Source organism: Aphelocoma coerulescens, chromosome 1A (assembly GCF_041296385.1).
Source record: "Aphelocoma coerulescens isolate FSJ_1873_10779 chromosome 1A, UR_Acoe_1.0, whole genome shotgun sequence".
NCBI lineage: Eukaryota > Metazoa > Chordata > Aves > Passeriformes > Corvidae > Aphelocoma > Aphelocoma coerulescens.
This window is the reverse complement of record NC_091014.1, coordinates 52,530,818-52,553,331: the sequence shown is the minus strand read 5'-3', so window position 1 is coordinate 52,553,331 and position 22,514 is coordinate 52,530,818. Positions and strand designations below refer to the sequence as shown.

The window sequence follows — 22,514 nt, the reverse complement described above, 5'->3', positions numbered from 1 at the left end:
GGGTGTCCCCCTGCCAGGACCCTCGCGGCCACGCCCCTGGGCGCGCGCCGGAGATGTCAAAGGGGCCGCGTGACGCTATCGCGGCGCGACTCCATCTTTGTCAGTGAACAAAATGGCGCCGTACTGCGTGTTGGCGGCTCGGCTGAGGGTGAGCGGCGGCGGCGGGCGGGGCAGGCAGCGGGTGGGACGGGCGGCAGGGACTGCGGCGGGGACAACAACATTGCCCGCTGGGCGGCCGGAAGGGCGACCGGCCGCCTGCAGCCTTGGGGCCGGGCTGTCCCCGCCTCCGCGTGTAGGTCAGCGTGTCCCCGGTGCGGCCCCACGCCCTGTTTCCATGGCGATGGCGGGGAGGCCGCGGCTTTGGCGGCGGCGGCGTGGCCGCTGCTCGGGCCCTGGGGCAGGGCGTCTCCCGCCGCCGGAGCCGGCCGGCCGTCAAGGTGAGCGCAAGGTGAACGGGGCGGCGGGGACGCGGCCTGGCGTCGCCACCTCCCCCACCCACCCGAACCCCGCCGCGGTGGGCTGGAGTTGCTGTCAAAGCCCCGGGCCCAGCAGGGCAGAGAGCCTGAGGGCGCGGGCCCGAACGGTGAAATAAAAGGTCTTTCCCCGGGGCAGGCATTTTTCTTTCCCGCGTCTTGTATTACTTCCCCTTATAGGTGTGCGGCAGTGCAAGGTGCCTTCTTGTTCTGTGTGTGAGCTGTCTTTTGGCTAGTTTGCTTCAAAAATTCTCCTTTTAATACAAACAGAGGCCCCTGGGTGACAAAGATGCCAGGGTCTCTGTATAAATGAGAGCTACAAAGGCTGAAAAAGCAGGCGGGTCAGGCACATAAACTGCCTTTTTCCCCGGGGCAGTAATAGTGGCTCTCATAGTCTTGTCTGTCATGACCTCTAAAACTCACCTTTGCCAGTAATATGATCTTGCCACAGAGATTCCCTTCCTTGAGACTTTGTTGTGTTTAATGTCTACTCAGTAATAAAGTTTTCATAATCTTTTAAAGCCTGGAAGGCAAATATCAGGTGCAATTTTCTTTTAGTGTTGCTAAGGGATACAGAAGCCTTTGCTCCCTTGTGATAAAGGCAGGCAGTGTAACTTCTCAGTTTGCCACTTGTGACCTTGGCCAATGTGTTCCCCTTTCTTAGGGAAGTGAAGTAAGAATTTGGTTGGCATTTAGTATTCTGGAAGTCCTTTGTGAATCTTAATTCCAGTTTTGTATTACTGTCTTGCTTTAGAGGTAGGTGTTTTAGAAAAGTATAGGATTTTTAAAATTTAAATGAAAGTACAGAATAGTACCATTTCAGTTATGTTGCTCTATTTGTTCTTAGTTGTTAAATAGCTTTTAGTTTGTACTTTGAACAGAAATGACTAATAAAATGCAGGGAAATCCTTTATTAGGGTAATGAATTGGTTCTCGTTTAATGGTGTGACATTGCATGAAAACAAGCAGTCATTCGCTAAAATTGATATTGTGTGGTGCAAAACAAAGGCTGTGCTGGCACAGTCAATATGGGGAATTTAGTGTTCCAGGAGGTTGTCTTCTATTATCAGGCTCAGGGTGCATATTTCTTTCCCCCCTGTGAAGGACTAAATCTCTGATGGTAATCAAACATGCCTCTAGGTGACGGCTTTAGGGGGCAGGGGTTTTCTCTGCTGTGTAGCAGCCTAGAGATGAATGAATATGAGCATCATCTTGTCACTCACGGTGACAGTGCCAACCTTGACCATGGCACATGTTACTAACATTGGTTCTGCTCACCTCCCATCCTGGAACTGTTTTGGAACTGGAGAGAAAGCTTCCGGAACTCTGAGAGAAATAAATTGGAATTAGCCTGATTTGGACTGACTGTCCTATTTAAAGTATAGTTCTAATAGCCTCAAAGGGTCAAGATCTCTTTTCTGCCTATATGAGATAATGCTTTTAGTACTATTCCATTTTTTGAGCCACATTGGCTGAAGATTGACTGAGAGGGAAGACTGTAAAGCTCTAAACTGCCTGAAGTATCAGGGGTTTGTTGAAGGCATTTTGGGTAAGTATTGCAATTATGCATGGGCAGATTTCTGTATCTGGCAGAAATGTTGGCTGGGACTAAACGGATCTTCAGAACCATAATTTTGGTTGCTCTTTTGAGGTGGGTTTAGAAAATGAGTCTGCATTTACAATTTGATGATACCACGCTGCTTTTTGTTTTTAGGCTGAATCATGGTGAATGTTGGAAACTTGGCCAGTGTTCTTAAATCAGGGAAGATGAGGAAAGATGGTATTTTGGGTTTCAGCTGGGATTTCTAGGACAGATTTCCCAGATAGGAGTGCACGTAACGCAGTTGCTACTCTTTCGAACATGAGCTTTTGCTCACTGGGCTTGTCTGCCTTACTGGCTGCCAAAATGCAAGTTATTTTCTGAATTCAGTCTCCTCTTGCATCTGGACCATTCACTGTAGTGAGCTAAATGCAAGATAGGTACATTAAAATCTGTAAAGAGGAGTGTTGGCTTCCTTACAGAGATTTCAGAAATAATGACCCATTTATTAGGCTGACTTTCTTCTGTCTTTTAAGGAAGCTTTTCACCTCGTAAAATACCAATAGACTTAGGAGCCCTGTAATAATTACTGCCATTCCTTTCACTGAATTTTGAACACTCATACTGGAATAAGGGATTCAATGCCAGGTGAGAGGAGGTCACTTGGCAGCTGTTTGGTCAGCCTGGAAATTAACAGTTCCTGGATAAAATGGAAAATGTATAGATTGCTGGCTGCCTACTTCTTGTGGCTGTTGGGCTCAAGGCAGTTCTCACTACTTACTAAAAAATGTCATGGAAGCCCCCACAAAGTACATTAGTACATTCCCTCACTAGTACATTCCCTCTCAGAGAAGGGTGAGAGGGAATGAAGCTGGGAATTGTCAAGCTTGTGACTTTTCCTTGATCTTGCAGTTCTGCCACCCTTTTTCTGAGGATGCAGTAGAAGAAGGACAGGCATGGAGAACAGACAGGTGTGATGAGTGATATATTATAGATTGTTTGTGAGGAGAGATCAGATTTTTGAACCAGGCAGTGTATGCTGTTGCTTGGTGGTGGTAGTGATGGAGCCTTAGGCTTGGTGAGTGCCAACATGAGAACAACCATATTGAATCAAATTAATTCCCAGCAGAAATACAGGATTAGATTTATATCCTAGTAAAATGAAGATGGTACTTTTTTAATAGGTGCCCTTTAAATTCTTATGTAGAGAAAAATGATTCTCTAGTCTTTTGAAGCTGATTGGCCTAGGCAGTTATTTTCCCTGGGTCATTTTGACCATTACAGAAACAGACCTTCAGTTTTCCAGTCTTCTCCAGGTTCAGACAGAATCCTTCACCTTAAGCAGGCTCTCTTCCTGCTTCTTGTAGCCTGAAGCTGTGGTCAGCAGGAGTCAACTACTTTGTATTGCTGATTCTGCGATTACCAGCTGAACGCTGACATAGTATTAGAAGAAATAATACATTTCCTTGTGCCATTTCATGAAGTGAAAAGATCCATAGACATGTATGTTCAAATGGAAAAGATTTTGCCTGAATTTTGTTTGAAAATTTTTGTTGTACCTCTTTTTGGAGAGCCCTGCTTCAGATTTCTATTTTAATCAGCTTTGGTCGCAGGCAAGACTAAGTTGCTATGAAGCCTCTGCTGTTACTTTTATTTGCATATCTGTTCTTCTCTATGATGAATTAAGAATAAATTACTACGTTAAACCAAAACACATTTCCTGGTCTGGGGAAGAGATTATTTTTCCATGAACAGTGATTAAATGACTCCATGTTTTTTCCACCCACTCCAGCAGTTGTAGACTATCACAAGACAGTGAATATCTTGTGAGGTAAAAAAAACCAAACCAAAAACAAACAAAAACCCCCATCAGAACAAAGCAAACATAAAAGTTATGTGGCTACTAGTAAAGAGCAGCTTTGCCTAGTTTGTATGCTAAACATTGAGAAGCTGGGTGGTGTTTGATTTGGTTTGGATAGTTGTTTTGGGGTTTTTGGGGGGGCTTTGCTGGTGGAAGAAGGAAAGGTCTCAAAGTGTAACACCTGTGATAATTTCTGGAAGTTCTAAGCTTAAAGTGCAGCACAGTGAAATCTGATGACTCGGTTTCCCATGCATTCCTGGAGGAGCAGTGCCCTTTTCATACCACCAAGTTCATTTTCCTCAGATATTCTTTCATGAAAGAGGTGTGCAGCTGCTGTAGGTCTGTACTGCTTCTACCAAAAGCTCTTTGTATAATGGCTTAGGATAGTTTGGTAAAAATGCAAACTGCACCCTTATTTCTAGTGTGCTGAGTAGTGTGATCTTGCCTAGCTTTCCTGAAATTTTTGTTATGAAAGATGCTAACAAGTGTTATCAAAAGGACAGTAAAACAAAAGACTTGGCTAAAAATTGGTGATGTCTCTTTGATCATGATTATTTCAGGCAATATATTCAATACTAGTAACAAGAAAGCTGGAAAAAATATTCACAGGGAAACATTAAAATGCTTGAACAGGTTAAAAAATTGACTAGGTTTTTTTGACAGTGCAAAAACAGTGGTAGGTACAATGATTGTGTTCTGAACGAGGAATATTTGCTGATTTACAATCACATATACAAAAGAGGTGTTTAGTGTAATACCGCTACATTTATTAACCTGTACTTATCAAAACTTTGTAACTCTGAAGTAGCAAATTAATAGAAAAAGTGGGATTAAGATTAAAGTATAATACTGGAGGAGGAAGAACACTTGTCTTCAGTCTGTTTCCAGACTTCTAATGCTGATGAGTGAGACTTTGAAAGCATGTAAGAAATGCATGTGCCAAATCCTTGGAAGTTTTTATGGAGGCTGCTGTCTGACTCAGTTTTCAAAGCAGCGTGAGAGCTTTTAGCCCTGGGCACTGACCTGTCTCTTTCAGGTCAGGTGCTGTAAAGGTGCCTCGCCATAGCCTGCCCTTCTCCTGTGTTCCAAGAAACTGTCTCACTGTGGAGGCTGCCAAGTGAAATTTGGGCTTTTTTTCCCCTGGCATTTTCGGCTGATGCATTCAGCTCACAGTATAGTTCACCTGTCATGCAGTTAACTCACCTGCAGGGTAAGTGCAAGGCTTTTTGGAGGTGAAAGGTGAGGGTGCCTTTGTGAGAGTGAGGAAAAGAGCACCTGGATCTGTGCAGCCAGCTTGGTGGAGCTGGTGCGTTTTTTCCATATCTTGCTTCTCCTGCTTTGTGTTACGTTGTAGACCAGGCTTGTACACCAAAGTCTCCTAATGTGGAAATTCACTAAGCTTTGTAGCAGTACGCAGGGACCCTGCCTAAGAAACTTAGTATGTGATGGTGGAACAGAGACATGTCCACTCAGACCCATGCTGTGTCACCTGCCACTCCTCTAATGTCAATGCCAGAAAGCAAATGCCAACCTGGGGTTAGTTTGCTGTAGAAACGGCATCGGTTCTTCTGTGCCATGGCTCTGATGTGTCAGGAGTATGGCAAACTGGTGTTTGCTTGAGAATTGGCTCAGCATTGCCTGAAAGCAGATTTCTCATTTGAAAGCATAAGGCATATGGTGCAACAAATGCTACCTGTTCTGGGTAACCTGGTGTCTCACTGTTCAACATAATATGCAGTATTGTACGATTAAATGTATTTGGGTGCCTTTAAAAACGTTTGCAATTTCTCTGTTCCTCAGTCTATAAAATCCCAGTAACAAAAACTGAAAAACTTTTTTATTGATATGTTACAGAAATTCACTCTGCAAGGTTCCAGTGCTAATACTCTCCTTTTTTCAGCATGCCTTGAATAGCGGGGTACGACGCTACCATGTTGCTCCTGTCCTGTGCCAGCGGGCCAAGGTGGCCATGAGCCACTTTGAACCTAATGAATACGTAAATTATGAAAAACTGGAGAAGAACATCAACATTGTCCGTAAGAGGTAAGAGTGGAGAAAGGAAGACGGGAGGGGTCAGTGTTTTGAGTTTAGCTCTGCAATGACAGGAGGGGAAGAAAACAATGTTGTGGGGCCCTGGCGTAAGGAATGTTTACCAGGGAAAGCAGCATTGTACAGTGGCACTTGTAAATAGAATGAAGCATGAGTTGTAGTGTCTCTGCATAGTGGTGGGGCACTGTGGGAAGGGTTGAAGGATATGATGAAGCACTGCAACACGCAGAGAACCAGGCCAGTGCTGAGGAGGTGCTAAAAAGGGCTTCATCTTCTTTGTTTAATGCCCTTGTTGAGGAGTCTTTGCATTGGCCCTTGCTTCTTTCTGGGGCAGCAGCGCGTGGGCAGTGGTTGTTACAGGCTAATGCTTCTTTGCACTGTGTTTCAAGAGTAAGTGTTCTCCTGTGTTCTGCTGTAGGTACTAGGAACAAAGGGCTAGGAATTCATAGCATATGTAAACATAGTGACCTTAATCTGCTGATAGAGGCTTGTGTGCCTGATAAATTGTCATTCCTGCCCCACTTACTGTGGCAGTGGTTTGTATGACTTGTCCTTCAGTCTTTGTGTCCTTTATTAAATGTGGTAGCTCTCATTTCAAGTTGTTGTGTTGATTTAGTTACTTCTCAGATGATCTCACTACATACATAAATAGATTCCTCAACTGATGCAGGATGAAAGGTCTGAGGTCACGAAACCCCACTTGTTTTTGCTGTGGGATCTGGTATTTGTGAATTGAGTCTGACCTCTGTCTCACCTCTACATTTGCTGTCCTGAAGTGTGACTCAAGAAGCGAGCAGTCAATGTTTCTTTTACAGTGTAGGAAGATTAGAAAAGAAAGCATAAAATGACATCAATTCATGTATTTTTGAATTTTATGAACTGAACCCTTGTTTTAGCCATGTGCCAGTTAATATTTTAGTGCTGTAAGAAGAGCATGGAGGTTTCTGTGTGCTAATAGGTCTTAATGGTCTGAGCAATATAGGGAAGTGTTCTGTTACATGCTTAAAAGGGCAAATGTTGAAGTACACAAGATGCAGATACTAAAATTATTCTCCCTAGGCTTGACCGCCCTCTGACCTTGTCTGAGAAGATTGTATATGGACACCTGGATGACCCAGCAAAACAGGAGATTGAGCGCGGCAAGACCTATCTGCGCTTACGGCCAGACCGTGTGGCCATGCAGGATGCCACAGCTCAGATGGCAATGCTTCAGTTCATCAGCAGCGGGCTGCCAAAAGTGGCTGTGCCTTCCACCATCCACTGTGATCACCTCATTGAGGCCCAGTCAGGTGGTGAAAAGGATCTTCAAAGAGCCAAGGTCACTATTGCAGAGACTTAACTTCTGTCTGTTTGAGAATGTCCTTCCAGTTGAAGGAAGAGCTTATTTTAAATTTTTTCCCAGAAGGACAGCTGGGAATCAGATATGGTAACAGATATGGTAACGGATTGCCTGGGCTGGTCAGCTCTGTAGGTCAGATGCAGCGAAGAAACAGACTAAGTGGATTTTTGTGAGTTTATCAGCTGAGATTCATCCATTACATGGTTTAAAGGACCATGAATGTAGGAAAAGCTAGTCTTAAGTTGTTAGTGATGGAAGCCCAGATCATGTGTGTTCTGGAGAGAGAAGATATTTCAGCTAAAGGAGAGAAAAAAAATCATTTCAAAGGGAAAAAAAGGAAGTCAGATTACTCTATGTTGCATTTTGGCAGTGTGAAAAACTTAATGAACATATGTCTGCATTGCACTGGTGTATCCTGTGAGGGGGAGGCAAGTAGTTACTTTCCCAAACCATTTGCTAGTGATTATCTGAAGAGCAATAACTGAATCATGCGCAGCTTTCACGGCTCATGAGAATAGTATAAATGTGTGTAAAAGTATGGAGGATGTTGGGTTTTATTTGGGAATTTCAAAGTGGTGTTTGTCCAACTGCTGATTCACTGCCATTTTAAGGTTTTCTACCCATTGTTTTACTGTTTATTCCTCCCCAAATGAGCTTCTGTAATATATAGACACCTTTATCTCTGACCAACATCCCACAGTGCATCTGCCAAGGAAATCTTGTTACTCCGAGTGGACTTAGGCTAAGTCCACTGTCAGAGCCAGGAGGAGTTGCATCTTGAATGTTGATACCAGAATTTACAAACAGTTAACAGGGGTCAGCTGTATTTTAAGATTTTAGTCCATATCTATTCTCAGAAACTTATGGTGTTGAGGTATCTGCTTTTGGCTTTCTTCAGTGGGCCACAATAAAGCAACTTGCACTACTTGGGAGTGATTTTGGGGAGTTCTTGCTCTGCTTGTCTCAGTCCTAAGTTGTGCAATTAACAATTTGAGACTTAACTAAACCAGACCGTTTCTTTTCTCCCATTCACCTCCTGTTTTCCTCTTTCCCCTATTCCTGCATTTATTCTCCATAGTGCAATTATATTTGCTGCAGCCCTGAACTGAGCCGAGTCCCTCCTTTGCCATCCACTCTGAGCAGAGCAAGTAAAGGTCCTGCCTTCTTCTGACTGGCTTCTGCTGCTGCCAGTTGGCACACAATGAATGCTGGCAGGCCAGAGGGTGGTTTGGATTTACTGGGGGAGGGATGCACAAACAGAGTGGAGTGACCCGACTCCCAGTGGAAAACGAGGCTTAAAGAGCTGCTGCTGCCTCATGGGAAACTTCAGCAAATGTGTGCTGAGACAATTCTTCAATTATCTCGTTTCCCCTTTCCCTTTATTCTGAAGCTTAGCTGTATGAGAACAGTCTTTAAGAAATTCTCTCCTTCTAGTGCTTATCTTATCTACTCCAGCACTCCTCTGCCAAGAACTGTTAGGATATAATAGTGTCATACTTCCTTGGCAACCATGGTTTTTCTCACAAGCAATTTTCACGGTGTGACCTCCACCAATAATGGTGACAGTGCAGCAAGAAAGGCAGCATTGTGTGAGTCTTAAAGAGCGGACTTGCTAGAATGACAAATGACACTCACCAAATCCCCTGGCAGTGAACAACTTCCAGTTTCATTTCCTAATCTGTAAAAATAAAGCCAAAATAGTTATCTAAGGGGTTTGAAATGTCGCCAAAGCATCTGTATAGGAAAAAGAACACCTGGTAGAGAAGGAAGGAGGGGCTAGAATGAGTGAGGGAAACAGGTTAAAAAAACCCCCCTGAGAATAGAAAAAGCGAGCACAGCATTTTAAAATGCCTTACTGGCAGGATTTTCCTTAAATTGTGTTGTCTGGAATTAGAAACTAAAAAAAAAAGATGCTTTTAGTAGAGCTACAAGTGGGATGAAATTAAATGTCCTGTTACAACTGTCTGTCAAACAACCTTAATCTTTTGGTTTTAAAAATGATGTGTGCCTCCCTCCAGCTGCTGCAAAACTGTGAAGCAAACTACAGGCAGGCATGTGAGAGAAGATAGCGTGTTTGAACAAGATTTTGATGTATGGAATAACAAAATGTGGTACTAATGGTCCGTGCTTCCCTGTGTGAATAGGACATAAACCAGGAGGTGTACAACTTTCTAGCAACGGCTGGTGCCAAGTATGGAGTGGGATTCTGGAAACCTGGGTCAGGAATCATTCACCAGGTAAAGTGTGTGTGTTTGCAGTCTTTGAATGTGCAATGGGTCTTTTACTTTAGGGTGGAGAGAGAGCTCAAGTACAAACCCTTAGAGAATTTCACCAGTTTAGGGAAACAACTTGATTTGCTCAAAGCAGGCGAGGTTTTTTACTTGCTCCCTCTCAGTTATCTTGACAACAGTGGGTTTTTTTTAAAGGTTATTTTGGTCAAACTGTAACCTGATGTCTGATTAGGTAGTGCCAACAGCATGCCATGTGAATCACAGAAGCTTGAAATACCTTAACTGCTTGTTGGCTGGCTCCTCTTAGTACAATTGAGACAGTAAGGTGATGCCATGGAGCTGGCTACATAGGGTTAATGTGAATTGCTTTTGGTGGTAAGGAAAGGAGCCTTGAGAACCTACTTTTTTTAGGGTTATTATGTATGCATTTAGTTCCATAAAACCCAGGAGAGTATATGAGGACAAAACAGAGCAGCATACTTCAAGTACTCAAGAATGGCAACACATAAGGAGTTGCTAGGTGAATTTGAATAAAATGCAAAACAGTTTCCAAGTCTGAGATTCTCTTGTTATTATACTTGGATCTAAAAAAGGATATGACAGTCCCAAGATAACTTACCACTTAATGAGGCTTTTTGTTTTTTAAAATCAACACCTCTGTCAGGATGTCCCTAACTTGCTTGTGGTTAGTTTGCTTTGAGGGTCCAGTAGTCATTTTTCATTGTTCCTCCGAGTGTCAGACAGCAAAAGTTGAAGAGCAGCATGAAGCAAAAGGAGTGGAGAGGAGAATGGATGACTGGCAAACATCCTGTCAGCAGGGAACTTGTGACCAGGTGCAGTCAATAGCTCTCTGCTATGTTTTCTTAGCCACAAAATGAGTTACTAAGGTTACCTTAACATGACGCAACAGATGAGCTCTTCAAAAGGTTATGGGAACACCTCGGGTCATTTGTGTTCTGAAACCACTCATAGCATCTGTCACACGGCAGCATAGCTTCGTGCTGTGGTTACCAGTCTTTGTGTGGCTTTCTCTGGCTGGAGGAAGCTGGTCCTGTTGTATAGCTTCAGAGTACAACTCTGCCAAAGTGAGGCCTTGAGAGTGACCTTTCTCACACAAATACATTAATGTGGCTACAAGGATATAAAGCTGACAGTTCTTGGTGTTTTTGGTAAAGGACCACCTTAGTTCTGTTCAAGCTGTTCTGTGATGCATGTGCTGTGAGTTCTGTGCTTCCCAGAAGGGCTGTCCTTAGTGCTGGTGTGGCACATATGCAGTAAGTTCATTAGCTTGAGTTCTCTGCAGTGTTGCTACCACAGAAAACTCATTTTTTCATTGAAGAATGATTTTGTTAATATTTGAAAAGTCTTGCACGAAATCGGTAGCAGCAATAAGGGAAGGGCCGCCTCTTGGTGTTTTGGGGAGAAGTTTTTCTATGTAATTAAGTTTTTGCTGGCAGCATGGATTGGAGGAGTCTGTTGGTATTCTACTGCTATGGGAGCATAAAGGCTACAGAAGATCTCTCTAGCATTGGATAAGTGAACTGACTTGCTCAGCTGTTAATTAAGGTATGGAGATTATGGAACAGACTCTTGAGCCCTAACAAAGGTGGCACCTTAGCAAAAGCCTAAACTGGAAGGGGAAAAAAGGAGATTGTTTTCTAATTTTTTTTCTTATCCTGGGATGAGCAAGGATCCTGGGGCTGAGACTTGGTACCTTGTTCTGTCATTACATCCTTCACATGGAGTTTGAAATAGAATTTCCAATCCAACCCAAATTCAGTTATTTTCTTGCTACTGAAATCTGCAAATACAAACTGGTCTAAACTTTTGTTCTTGTTTTCTTTCTGCTGTCTTCCCCCTCCTTTCCCAAGAAACAAGCAAGCAAACAATCAATTTTTATTTTCAGATAATTCTGGAGAACTACTCCTACCCTGGGGTTATGCTGATCGGCACAGATTCACACACCCCCAACGGAGGTGGCTTGGGGGGAATCTGCATTGGTGTGGGTGGAGCCGATGCTGTGGATGTCATGGCAGGAATCCCTTGGGAGCTCAAATGCCCAAAGGTAGGAGCAGAAGGAATACTAAGCTTTGATGCCAAGGATAAAATGTATGATGTGTAAGGAGCATTGATATTCAAGCACTATGTATATAAGGCGCCAGATACCACTGCAGTCTGACAGGAATATACCCTGCAGGAGAGCTATATACTGTTCCTTTCTGACAGGAAGTGATGTCAGTATCTTTAATTTTTTTTCCCTCATTGATGTTGCTCAGGTTATTGGTGTAAAACTGACTGGCAAGCTCTCAGGCTGGACTTCTCCTAAAGATGTGATCCTGAAAGTGGCTGGCATCCTGACTGTCAAGGGTGGAACGGGCGCCATCATTGAATACCATGGGCCGGGTGTGGATTCAATCTCCTGCACAGGTAAGTCAACACAGATCTCTTATCTGAGTGGATTGTTGGTGGAGCTGGGTGTTGAGCTATCTATGGAGGCTGGGAAGGAAATCAAGCAAGAAGTACTAAATGTTCTCCCTTAGCCTGGCCTGGCAGTTTGTACATGGCAAACTGGGAGAGTGGTGTAACAAGATAGCACTCCCTCTCAGTGAAAAACTGACCTGTCTCCATTAAATCTTCTTGTGACTTTGAGAACGTGGAATGGTTAATTGTGAAGAATCCTGTAAGATGGTGCATCAAGATAAGATAAGGGTGGCTGTATTCCAGTGTATACTTAGAGGGTGGAGATGTCAGCAATAAAGGAATGACATTTTCATTTCAGCCTAAAATAGGCTGTGAATAGAAAGAAGAAACAGGTTAAAGGGAATATATGTGTGACAGCTGCTAAACAAAAAGCTATTTAGAAAAGCAAAGAGAGCAGAGGATAGACCAGAAAGCAGTTTGTAGTATGCAGTTGTATAATAGCTAATTGTGGGTCTTGGGTGCTGAATTTGAACTAGCAAAAATTGCAGTTCTCTGTAATGTGCTAGTTAGGACCAAATTGCAAGAAATGTTCCTTCCTTTGGCTTGAAGTGCAGCCTTCAAGCTGGACTTCTCTCAATTTGCATGACTTGGCTACAACTTGGAATACTTGATTTTACAAGCTCAGAGCAATTTGGGATTTTTCTTCTATGAAATCAGAGGAATTTGATAATCTGTTTCCAGCTTGTTAAATGTAAAACAGGAGCTTCTACAGCTTCATGGCTGTATCCTTGAATGGGATGGTTGATCCCAGTGCTGTGAGCAAATATTTGGGTTTTTTTTATTGTGTTCCATCACTGGAAGCATTTTATTCAGCCCTATTAAATTTCTCACAAATGTCTGGCTCCTCCAGGAAAGATAAATGAGAGATGGTAGGGAGGGACAGGACACCCATTGCAGGTAGCAGATGCTGCTCACTGCTGTAAATTATTTGGTGCTCTGTGCAGACAAGGGTTCCTTGTTATCCCTTCCAGTATCTGCAGGTATCAGTGTAACTTTGGCTCGTTCCTTCCACAAGAGTCTGGTCGCAGGCACTGTATTGATCAGAAACGTATGGGGCTGAGCCAGCCATCATGTTGTCAGTGTCCTCTCAGCTGTGGGTTTAAGTTTCTGTGGCTGATGCCCTGATCTCTCTTAGCTTTGCTGTCTTTTGCATGTACTGACTTTTGGAGAATTGGGTGGCCTTGGACTTTCTCATTTGACCCGTAGTCTTCTCCCACTTCTCTAGGAATGGCAACAATCTGTAACATGGGGGCTGAAATCGGAGCTACCACATCGATCTTCCCTTACAACGAACGCATGAAGAAATACTTGGGCAAGACTGGGCGAGCTGGTAAGAGGGTTTGGGGGTTGAAGTGGGTAGAAGTATGGGTTCAAGTGAAGGTGTATTCTGGGAGCAGTATCCTCCTACAGTGTTGTCTGATGTGACTTTTGACCTTGTGTGGTCCTGTGGGTCATCTGATACAAGTAGGGAGTCTCTAGATGAAGTGGCTGGGCAACTCTGCAGTGGACTCCCTGTGTTTAGTTGTTCTAGACTTTTTTTTCTCCCTCATATTTGCTGCACTTTTCAGATCTTCCCTCTTTCTTATTCCAGATATAGCTGCACTAGCGGATGAATTCAAGCAACACTTGGTACCAGATTCTGGTTGTCAATATGACCAGGTGATAGAAATCAACCTCAGTGAGGTAAGACTTCCTTTCTTGCCATCTTAGATGCTGTGACATGACTCTGCTTTGTGTGAATGAGGACCAAGCTGGGAGTTTGATGCAACACCCCTGGTGCTGTGGTAGAACATGTGAAATACATTCAGGTCTGCTTCACTGACAGCTTGTGCTCCAGTGTTCATGTAGGAGAATCCTAGTTAAACAGCTTCCAGATAGAGCTATGAAAGGAATTGCTTTGCTGCTGTGTTTTGGGGTTATTCTTTGCTACTGTAATTTCTGACTTTGTCACTGTTTCTTAAAGCTGAAACCGCATATCAATGGACCTTTCACACCAGACCTGGCGCACCCTGTGTCAGATATTGGTGCTGTGGCAGAAAAGGAGGGCTGGCCTGTTGATATCAGAGTTGGTGGGTAGCATTTGTTCTTTCCTCTGCCTTCATACTTGTGGCATAAATATTGCTGTCTTGGGATAAGCTGTTGGTCACGTAGCTTGGGATCCAGTTTTTTCACTGCTGCTGTATGTCCTTTGACTTTGGTGCAGTGTCGGCTCTTCATGGCCATATGAATTTTCTGGGAAAAGTAGTGACCACATGGGCCAAGTGTGTAGGATGAGATCCAGGACAGTAGGAGGGATTTTAATCTCAAGAGGTAGACTAGGTTTTCTTCCATTTTTGAAACCTTTGAATGTTTGGACTGACAGGAGTGTCACCCATTGAAGATCACTTCTGTTAAAGGTCTGTGGCATGGATTTGCCTGTTGCAGAGATTTGTCAGGAGCATGATTGTCAGCACTCCCAGCAGTTGGCTGTTGAGCTCTTGGGACATAGTAAAGTTAGTACTTGCTGTCCTAAAAAGCAGGCTTGAGAATTTATATACTTGCTTTTGGGATGGTAACTTGTGGGCTGGCTTCTCAACTGTTGCTCCTGGAGTGGAGGGAGGAATGAGAAGAACGGAAATACATTGTAAAGCCACATCCCAGGTGGGAAATGTATTATATGATAGTGTTACAAATAGGATACAGTTACAGCAGCTGTAACTGAAAGAGACTTTATATTTTGCTGCTTAATGCCAGAATGCTGTCAGAATGGTACAGGATGTCCTCGTGTGGTCTTCATACTGTAAAAAAGATGCTTTCTTTTCATCTTTTCATCATTTCCTCCATTTCTTGCCATCTTGATTTGAAGCCTTTTCTGTCTTTGTGGAACAATGCCTCTCTTTGGTAATTTGCTTAACCAAAGTGCAAGTAGGTGACACTCAGGTCTTGTAAAACAACAACCTAGTTAGGTTAGACTAGTGACTGGGTAGTGTGTTCTGACTGTGCAACCTCCAGAGCTGGACAATGGACTGCTTGTGACCACAGTATATTGCTGGGAGGCTTGGCAGTGTTAGTACCTGAAACCCTTTCAGATTCCTTGTCAGCAGAAAAGGTGGTTGTCCCTTGTTTCTTCTTCTGGGAGATGGGTCGGGGAGAATCTTCCAAGTACCAGGGCTGCAGTAACCACCACCCTGTTTCTGTCAAACACCACAGGCTTGATTGGCAGCTGCACCAACTCCAGCTATGAGGACATGGGACGCTCGGCAGCGGTGGCAAAACAGGCACTCGCACATGGATTGAAGTGCAAATCCAAGTTCACAATCACACCAGGCTCAGAGCAGATCCGTGCCACCATTGAAAGAGACGGTTATGTGAGTATGGCTGCTCTTTGCACTTCCAAACAGAAAGGGTTAAATTCTTCAGGACAGTGCTCAGGGGGCCAGAGTTAATTGATGGAAACCTCTTAAACTTTGTCTTCACTTATTGCTGGAGGCGCAGTTACTGATGCAGTAACTGGCTTTGTGCTACTGTGCCTGTGGGTCCTGCCATCACCTTGACAGTTTTGACCTGGTATCTTTACTATCTGGCCATATAAGAACAAGATTAGAACTGAACAAAGCTGAGGCAGTTGTCAGGAGCTGGGGCCCCGAGGAGATAACAGTATGCATAGCAAGGGATGTCTCATGCTCCTGGGATTCTGTAGATGGCCATGGCTGACAAAGGGCTGCAATCCACTTTTATCCCAATATATAAAGAGAGCACGCCCTTCGGAAGGTGGTTCCCAATTTAGACCAAACTTACAGCAAAACTCATACTGGCTTTAAAAGGAATGTTTCTGTTGAGGAACCATTACCTACTTTCTCCCTTTTTTCTGTGCAGAAAATGTTGTTTTAATTAGTTTTACTATTTAGTAAATGTTAGCTGCTGTCATCGTGTGAGGACCAAGTCTTTACATATGGCTATGTCCAGCCAATGCTTAATGGCTCTTCCAACCAAGTCCTACCTTTCAACTCATACCTTTCCTTACCAGCTGCCCCCTTAATTGAGCTGTTTGCTGAGTAGACTGAGCAGGCACACATGCTTGCCAATTCTCTCCTTACATGGACAGGAAGTCTGTAGAATATTAATCAGACCAGACACTGCCCTTCAGTCAAATATCTGTAAGTAGCTGCATTGCTCAAGATGAAGCAGGTAGAGAATGGAAACATCATGGCCAGTCATCCTGTGCTCTGCCTCAGTGTTAACTTGCAGTCTTACTGGGGTCAAACCCCATGTATTTATAAAAGTAACTCAAAACTGAAACAAGGAAGGGAATTTTCTCAGGCTTGGTGGTTCTTGTTAGTGTCTTCTTCCCCTGAAAGAGCAACCCCAGAAAATTATTCCAGGTATTCTACCAGTAACAAAGTTGTTCTCTGCCCCCAGGCAAAAATCCTGCGAGAAGTTGGAGGGCTGGTTCTTGCCAATGCTTGTGGGCCATGCATCGGCCAGTGGGACAGGTAAAATGAAAGATGGACCTCACTCTAGCTTTGTATCTTTTAGCTCCCAAAATGCTCTGTGAAGCTGGATTTGATTGTAAGTACAGCCCACGGGGAATTAAATGTTTAAAAACCAACTGGCCATAGCCATCTGATAGGCACTGGAGGAGGAGAAAAGAAGGACTGCAGATTTATATTGAGCCTTTAGGTGAATGAAGCTGCAGAATGGACACACATTCTGAAGGCTTTTTTTAGTAGGCAAAGAATGGTGAGAGAGATTTGTTGTCTGTAAGAGAGTGGACTGGAGTTTGTATGGTCCTTTTAAAATAGGAGAAGTGAATTGGTCCAGCTTCAGTCATTGGAGTGGCAGGGAGAATAATTCCCAATAGAAGGGATGGGAGGCATATTCTTATGTTGCTTAGTTATGGCTGACTGGGTTATCCAAAGGCAATGTACTTAGTTGATTGTTGTTTAGAGAGTTCAACAGTGAACAACATGGGCTGTGAAAACTACTGCAAGAATCAGTGTCTGACTTGGGTTTGCATTCATTCATTTTGGGTCTGTGCTTAAGGGAGGAAAACATGCCCAGGCACCAGCTCATATTTCTAAGATAGTGATTGCTGCCAAAACCAAGCTGGGGGATTCTAGCAGTGAGACATCTAGAAGCAATACTCTATTTGGATCTGATGGGCATGTTTGCTTCTTTCACAGGAAGGACATCAAGAAAGGAGAGAAAAATACAATAGTTACGTCCTACAACCGGAATTTCACGGGTCGCAATGATGCCAATCCAGAGACTCACGCATTTGTGACCTCTCCAGAGGTAAGAAACAGCCAGAGGAGGAGCTGTGGAATAGTTCAGGGTGCCTGCAGAAGAAGCCCAGTGTGCCTTGGTTAGTAGCTTGGCTGGTGGCTTTGAGACTATTAGATGTAGGATTTTCAGACAAAGATATGAGAGGTAGAATATGCCTTTAAATTTGTCTTCTTTTTTTCTTTCAGATTGTCACAGCCCTGTCCATTGCTGGCACTCTAAAATTTAACCCTGAGACAGATTACCTGACAGGAGCAGATGGGAAGAAGTTTAAACTAGAGGCACCTGATGCAGATGAGCTGCCCAAGCTGGTAACTGCTCCATCTGGAGGCAGAGGGAGGGAAGACCTGACACTGGCAGTGTTGTATATGTACTGAGGGAATTTACATGCACTGACCTCTTTCTTGACACCGAAGAGGCCTCTTTCTTACATGGTGGTAGAGCTAGAATGGGTGCAGTTGCCTGTATTGGCTTGTTCTTCACATGCTATTGGGGATGGCTGAGGCTGATGATTTTCCTTTCTTCTTTGGAAGGAGTTTGACCCAGGCCAGGACACCTATCAGTACCCTCCCAAGGATGGCAGTGGGCAGCATGTGGATGTGAGCCCCACCAGCCAGCGCCTCCAGCTTCTTGAGCCCTTTGATAAGTGGGATGGCAAGGATCTAGAAGACATGCTGATCCTCATCAAGGTCAGGAACAAAGTGGGGGAGCATCAGCTATGACAGGTCTGCTTGAACAGGGATTTGCACAGCAACTGCTAGAAGCTTTGGATGTGCCTTTGAGATACCTGATTCCCTCCCTTACAACCACATTGTTATGGAAAAGGAAGCAAGGGTCTTCCTTTCTTCCAGGTGTTTCTTTCTGATATTTCTTTCTGTTATAACTAAGTGACTCTTCTCCTTTGGGCTAGTGGTTTGCTAATACCATGCAAAAACAAGCTTGTTAAAGCATGTAATATGATCCTGCCCAGACCGTGCAGTCTGCAGAATTTGTCCTAGTTATAACCTGCAGTGGAAAGGTGGATGGGTTCCTTAATTAGCATCTCTAATTCTGACTGTTCTAAGATGTATTTTGTCTGAAATGAGGTCGTTGGGAACTTCTCATCCATCAGTACACATGTTCTCTTCCCACTTTATAGAAAGAGAAATTATTTCACAGTTGTTAAACATTGCAATTTGGTCTTTCAGTGGAGACATGGGTTTCTCCTCACTGCCTGAGGTGAGTTAACAGATGGAAGCGTCAGTTGATATGGTGAGGGGTTCTGAAATGTAATCCCTTATGAACTGACCTTTGGGAACATTCCTGATTCTCAGTGGCAGAGTTGGAGGTACTCCCAAGGGCCATACTGCTATGCGTAAGTTTTTGACACAGGCAGTTCTTTTATAAGTGCTTTAGAACTTACCAGTTGGAAGGCCATTATCTCTGGTTGGGAATGCTGTTCTTACAAGCTGAGAAGGCTTATGTGCAGTTTGGAAACTTAGAGGGTAACACTTGGCATCTTGTTGAAGTTGCCCAGCAGGGAGGCTGAGCTGTAGCAGGAAGGGCCTTAATTGCTTTTTGTACCTGAACAACCTGCTGCTGAGGGAAGTGAGGACACGGCAGGAGATGTCATGGCTAAGCTGATTTTTGTAATTTACCCTTTGGAAAAGTGATGTCCTTCTTACCCAATGCATGCAGAATGACCACTTTGTTCTGCTTTAGAGTGCCTTGATTCTATAACTGATGCACTTTTCTTGGGTTTGTGCCTTTGAAAAGAGATGTGATCATCACAGAATGGGTCAGGTTGGAAAGGACCACAGTGGGTCATCTAGTCCAACCTGCCTGCTCTAGCTGGGTCATCCCAGAGCACATGGCACAGGATTGTGTCCAGATGGTTCTTGAACTTCTCCAGTGAGGGACACTCCACACCCTCTCTGGGTAGTCGGTTCCAGTGTGTGGTCACTGCACAGTGCAGAAGTTCTTCCTCATGTTCAGGTGGAACTTCCTGTGCCTCAGTTTCTGCCCATTGCCTCTTGTCCTGTTGCTTGGCACCACTGAGAAGAGCCTGGCTTCAGCCTCTTGTCACCCTCTCTTCAGATACTTAGAGATACTGTAAATGAGAGGTCTCTTCTTGAGGCTGAACAGGAGATGCTCCAGTCCCTTAATCACCTTTGTTGCCCTCCCCTGGACCTGCTCCAGGAGCTCCAGGTCTCTCTGGTACTGGGGAGCTCAGAACTGGACACAGCACTCCAGATGTGGCTTCATTAGGGCTGAGTAGAGGGATGGAATCACCTCCCTTGACCTGCTGGCAGTGCTCTTCCTAATGCACCCCAGGGTACCATTGGCTTTCTTGGCCACATGGGCACACTGCTGGCTCATGGACAGCTTGTTGTCCATCAGGACCCCCAGGTCTTTCTCTGCAGAGCTGCTTTCCAGCAGGCTGCTTCCTCAGCCTGTGCTGGTGCATGGAGTTACTCTTTCCCAGGTGCAGGACCCTGAACCTGCCGTTGCTAAACTTCAGTTCTTCTCTGCCCACCTCTCTAACCTGTTGAGGTCCTTTTGAAGGGTGCAGAGCCCTCTGGAGTATCGACCACTCCTCCCAATTAATGCTTCACAGTTAAAAGTGCTAAGGAAGGGTCAAGTACATTACTCCATCCTAAGACATTCTTCTCTTCTACTACACTTTAGGTAAAAGGGAAATGCACCACTGATCATATTTCTGCAGCCGGACCGTGGCTTAAATTCCGTGGCCATCTGGACAACATCTCCAACAACCTGCTCATTGGTGCCATCAACATCGAAAATGGCAAAGCCAACTCTGTGCGGAATGCATTAACCCAGGAGTTTGGCCCAGTCCCAGACACAGCCCGTTACTACAAGGTGAGACGTTCTCCTGACACATACATCTATTTTAAGAGGATGTTTACACTTTGGGCAGTCTGTGCCAAGAATAAGGATCTCACCCTCCTGCTCTCAAGTAACAGCAGCTGCATATTTACTCAGCATTGAGGCATTTTCTTGGTACTTACTCTAATGATTGTGGTTCCTGTAGGAGATTCTGTCCCTACCTGCTGTGGGGAAGAGAGAGGAGGATCTCGTGACTCAGAGGGAACCAGAAATCACAAACGAAAGAGGAAGAACTTCTTTAGGCTCTGCACACCTTACAAGGCATGGGTGTCATCAGACTGACTAAATCTTGCCTCCTGGAATGCTTCACCTGTGACTAGTCTAATGTTTAAATAAATTACAGTCTTATCCCCTCTATTCTTTAACACTTGGCTTCAAATCTCAAGAAATGTCCTTTTACCCTCTGGACAACTTGGCAGTTGTCTCAGATTGGCTCTTGCAGTAGAGATAAGTTAAAATTTTCCATATCCCTCCCAGAAGTAGAGCAGAGGTCGTGGCTGGTGCAAACACTGGTCTGGCATAGCACCGTGGAAGGAGAGGTGGCAGGAAAATGAAGGAAAATGTTTGCTCTGGATCCCAAGGGCAATCCTCAGCCCTTGTCAGCAAGGATGGCAGTGCCTAACTGCTGTGAAGCACTTAACTCCTTTATTTCTCTCCTTTCTCAGAACCCAAGGGAGTCTTCTGGGAGAAAGCACCATGGCATAGCAATGTCAGTAAAGTGCTGAAATTAGATGTGTGGGTGGGTATTTATTGTTAATTCCTTGCTTGAGTGGCTGCATAAATGAAAATCTGTGTCTTTTGTCACAGAAAATGGGTGTCAAATGGGCAGTTATTGGGGATGAAAACTATGGTGAGGGATCAAGCCGGGAGCATGCAGCATTGGAGCCACGTCACTTGGGAGGAAGGGTCATCATCACCAAGAGCTTTGCCAGGATCCATGGTGAGTCAGGCTTCCCCTATGGTGTTGTAAACAGGATGTGTTTGGTGTGAGTGGAAGTGGTGTTTACCTTGCCCAGGGCTTAACACCTACAGGCATGAACCATCCCTGCTGAGAGACAGCAAGGTCCTTCCTGTCAAGAGTCCTGCTACATACCTAGTTAGATATGCCACAAACAAGGGATATGCTGATTTTGGTACAAAGATAGTAATTGTTGCTGGAGTAGGACTCAGAGAAGCACTGGGCAGCTAGAAGGTAATCCCACTTCCCTGGAGCAGAGTGTTACAAGCGTGGTTGGTGGTTTGTTCTCCACAGAAACCAATCTGAAGAAGCAAGGTCTACTGCCTCTCACTTTTGCTGATCCAGCAGACTACAACAAGATTCATCCTGTGGATAAGCTAAGCATCGTGGGATTGAAAGACTTTGCACCTGGAAAGGTAACTGTCTGAGTGTCTTGTCATGCACTTGGGGCAGGGATGTGCCACTAATGAGGGACAATGGTGAGTTGTGTGCTTGTGAGGCAGCACTGGCACTGATGAACAGTGCAGCCTGCCAGCCAGGTGAGACATGGTGGGCTGGGAGATACAGGGCAGGTCAAAATCAGCGGTGTTCTGAATAGTTAAGAGAAACCTTTGTATGATAGTCAGAATTCCTGGACTTGTTGATTTGAGTGTTCCTTAGAAGGAACTGCAACCTCACTTTTATGTTAAGATCCACCCTGAGCTGCAATTTTCCCTTTTCAGTCCTTTAAAACCATGTAGGAATTTTCCTGTGAGAAGCTTCAGATAACCTTCTCCCTTGAAAGAGAAGGAAAAATAAAACTGTCTTCTTCCTTTAGCCTCTGAAATGCATCATCAAGCATCCCAATGGGAGCCAAGAAACAATCATGCTGAACCACACCTTCAATGAGTCGCAGATCGAGTGGTTTCAGGCTGGCAGTGCCCTGAACAGAATGAAGGAGCTGCAGCAGAAATCAAGCTAAGTGCGCACAATGCCCCAGTGCACTGGACTCGATTCAGCTTTGGCATTTTCATGAAAGTGCAATTCCATGCCTACTGTTGGAATAAATGTCTGATCAAATGTAACCATAGCTTCCTTTTTGTTATGGTACTTCCTCTTCACTGACACTATGAAAAGGGAGTGCAGCTAGGCTTACTTTTGTCTTTTAAATTCCCCAGCTCCCTTTTTCTATTTTGGCTCAATTTCAGTTCTCTCACAGTTATTTATATTTGGAAATAACCGGCTAAGGTGGGTTTGTCTGCTCAGTTGGTTGTTTTCTGCCCATTCACTTTACTGATGGCTAAAGACTTAAAATGAAAATAAAGAATGTGACCATCTCTTCTGCCCTGTGTTATTGTATTCATCATCCTAATCCCTGTCATTGTTGCTGGGAGGGTGGGAAAGAACTTCTTGTAAATCACTGCTATATGGACAAAAAAACCAAATCAAACTAAC

At 44.3% G+C, this 22,514-nt stretch overlaps 1 protein-coding gene across 1 annotated transcript; it reads left to right on the top strand.

Moving 5' to 3' along the window:
• Nucleotides 1-52: 52 nt before the first annotated feature.
• Nucleotides 53-22,396, top strand: ACO2 (aconitase 2). The gene is made up of 18 exons (XM_069002684.1): nucleotides 53-148; nucleotides 5,775-5,917; nucleotides 6,983-7,241; nucleotides 9,407-9,499; nucleotides 11,400-11,558; nucleotides 11,770-11,920; nucleotides 13,200-13,304; nucleotides 13,566-13,657; nucleotides 13,938-14,043; nucleotides 15,164-15,321; nucleotides 16,373-16,446; nucleotides 17,137-17,248; nucleotides 17,425-17,547; nucleotides 17,770-17,925; nucleotides 19,904-20,095; nucleotides 20,930-21,062; nucleotides 21,375-21,496; nucleotides 21,898-22,396. Exons 1-18 carry the CDS (start codon nucleotides 113-115, stop codon nucleotides 22,039-22,041), a joined length of 2,358 nt encoding a protein of 785 aa, XP_068858785.1. The 5' UTR covers nucleotides 53-112; the 3' UTR covers nucleotides 22,042-22,396.
• The last annotated feature ends 118 nt before the right edge of the window (nucleotides 22,397-22,514 follow it).

Bases quoted from the DNA above. Each gene is read 5' to 3' on its own strand.
- ACO2 (XM_069002684.1), top strand. From the start codon at position 113: ATGGCGCCGTACTGCGTGTTGGCGGCTCGGCTGAGG. The intron at 11,559-11,769 runs GTAGGAGCAGAA...GATGTTGCTCAG, and splicing joins GGGAGCTCAAATGCCCAAAG to GTTATTGGTGTAAAACTGAC. The intron at 15,322-16,372 runs GTGAGTATGGCT...CTCTGCCCCCAG, and splicing joins CCATTGAAAGAGACGGTTAT to GCAAAAATCCTGCGAGAAGT.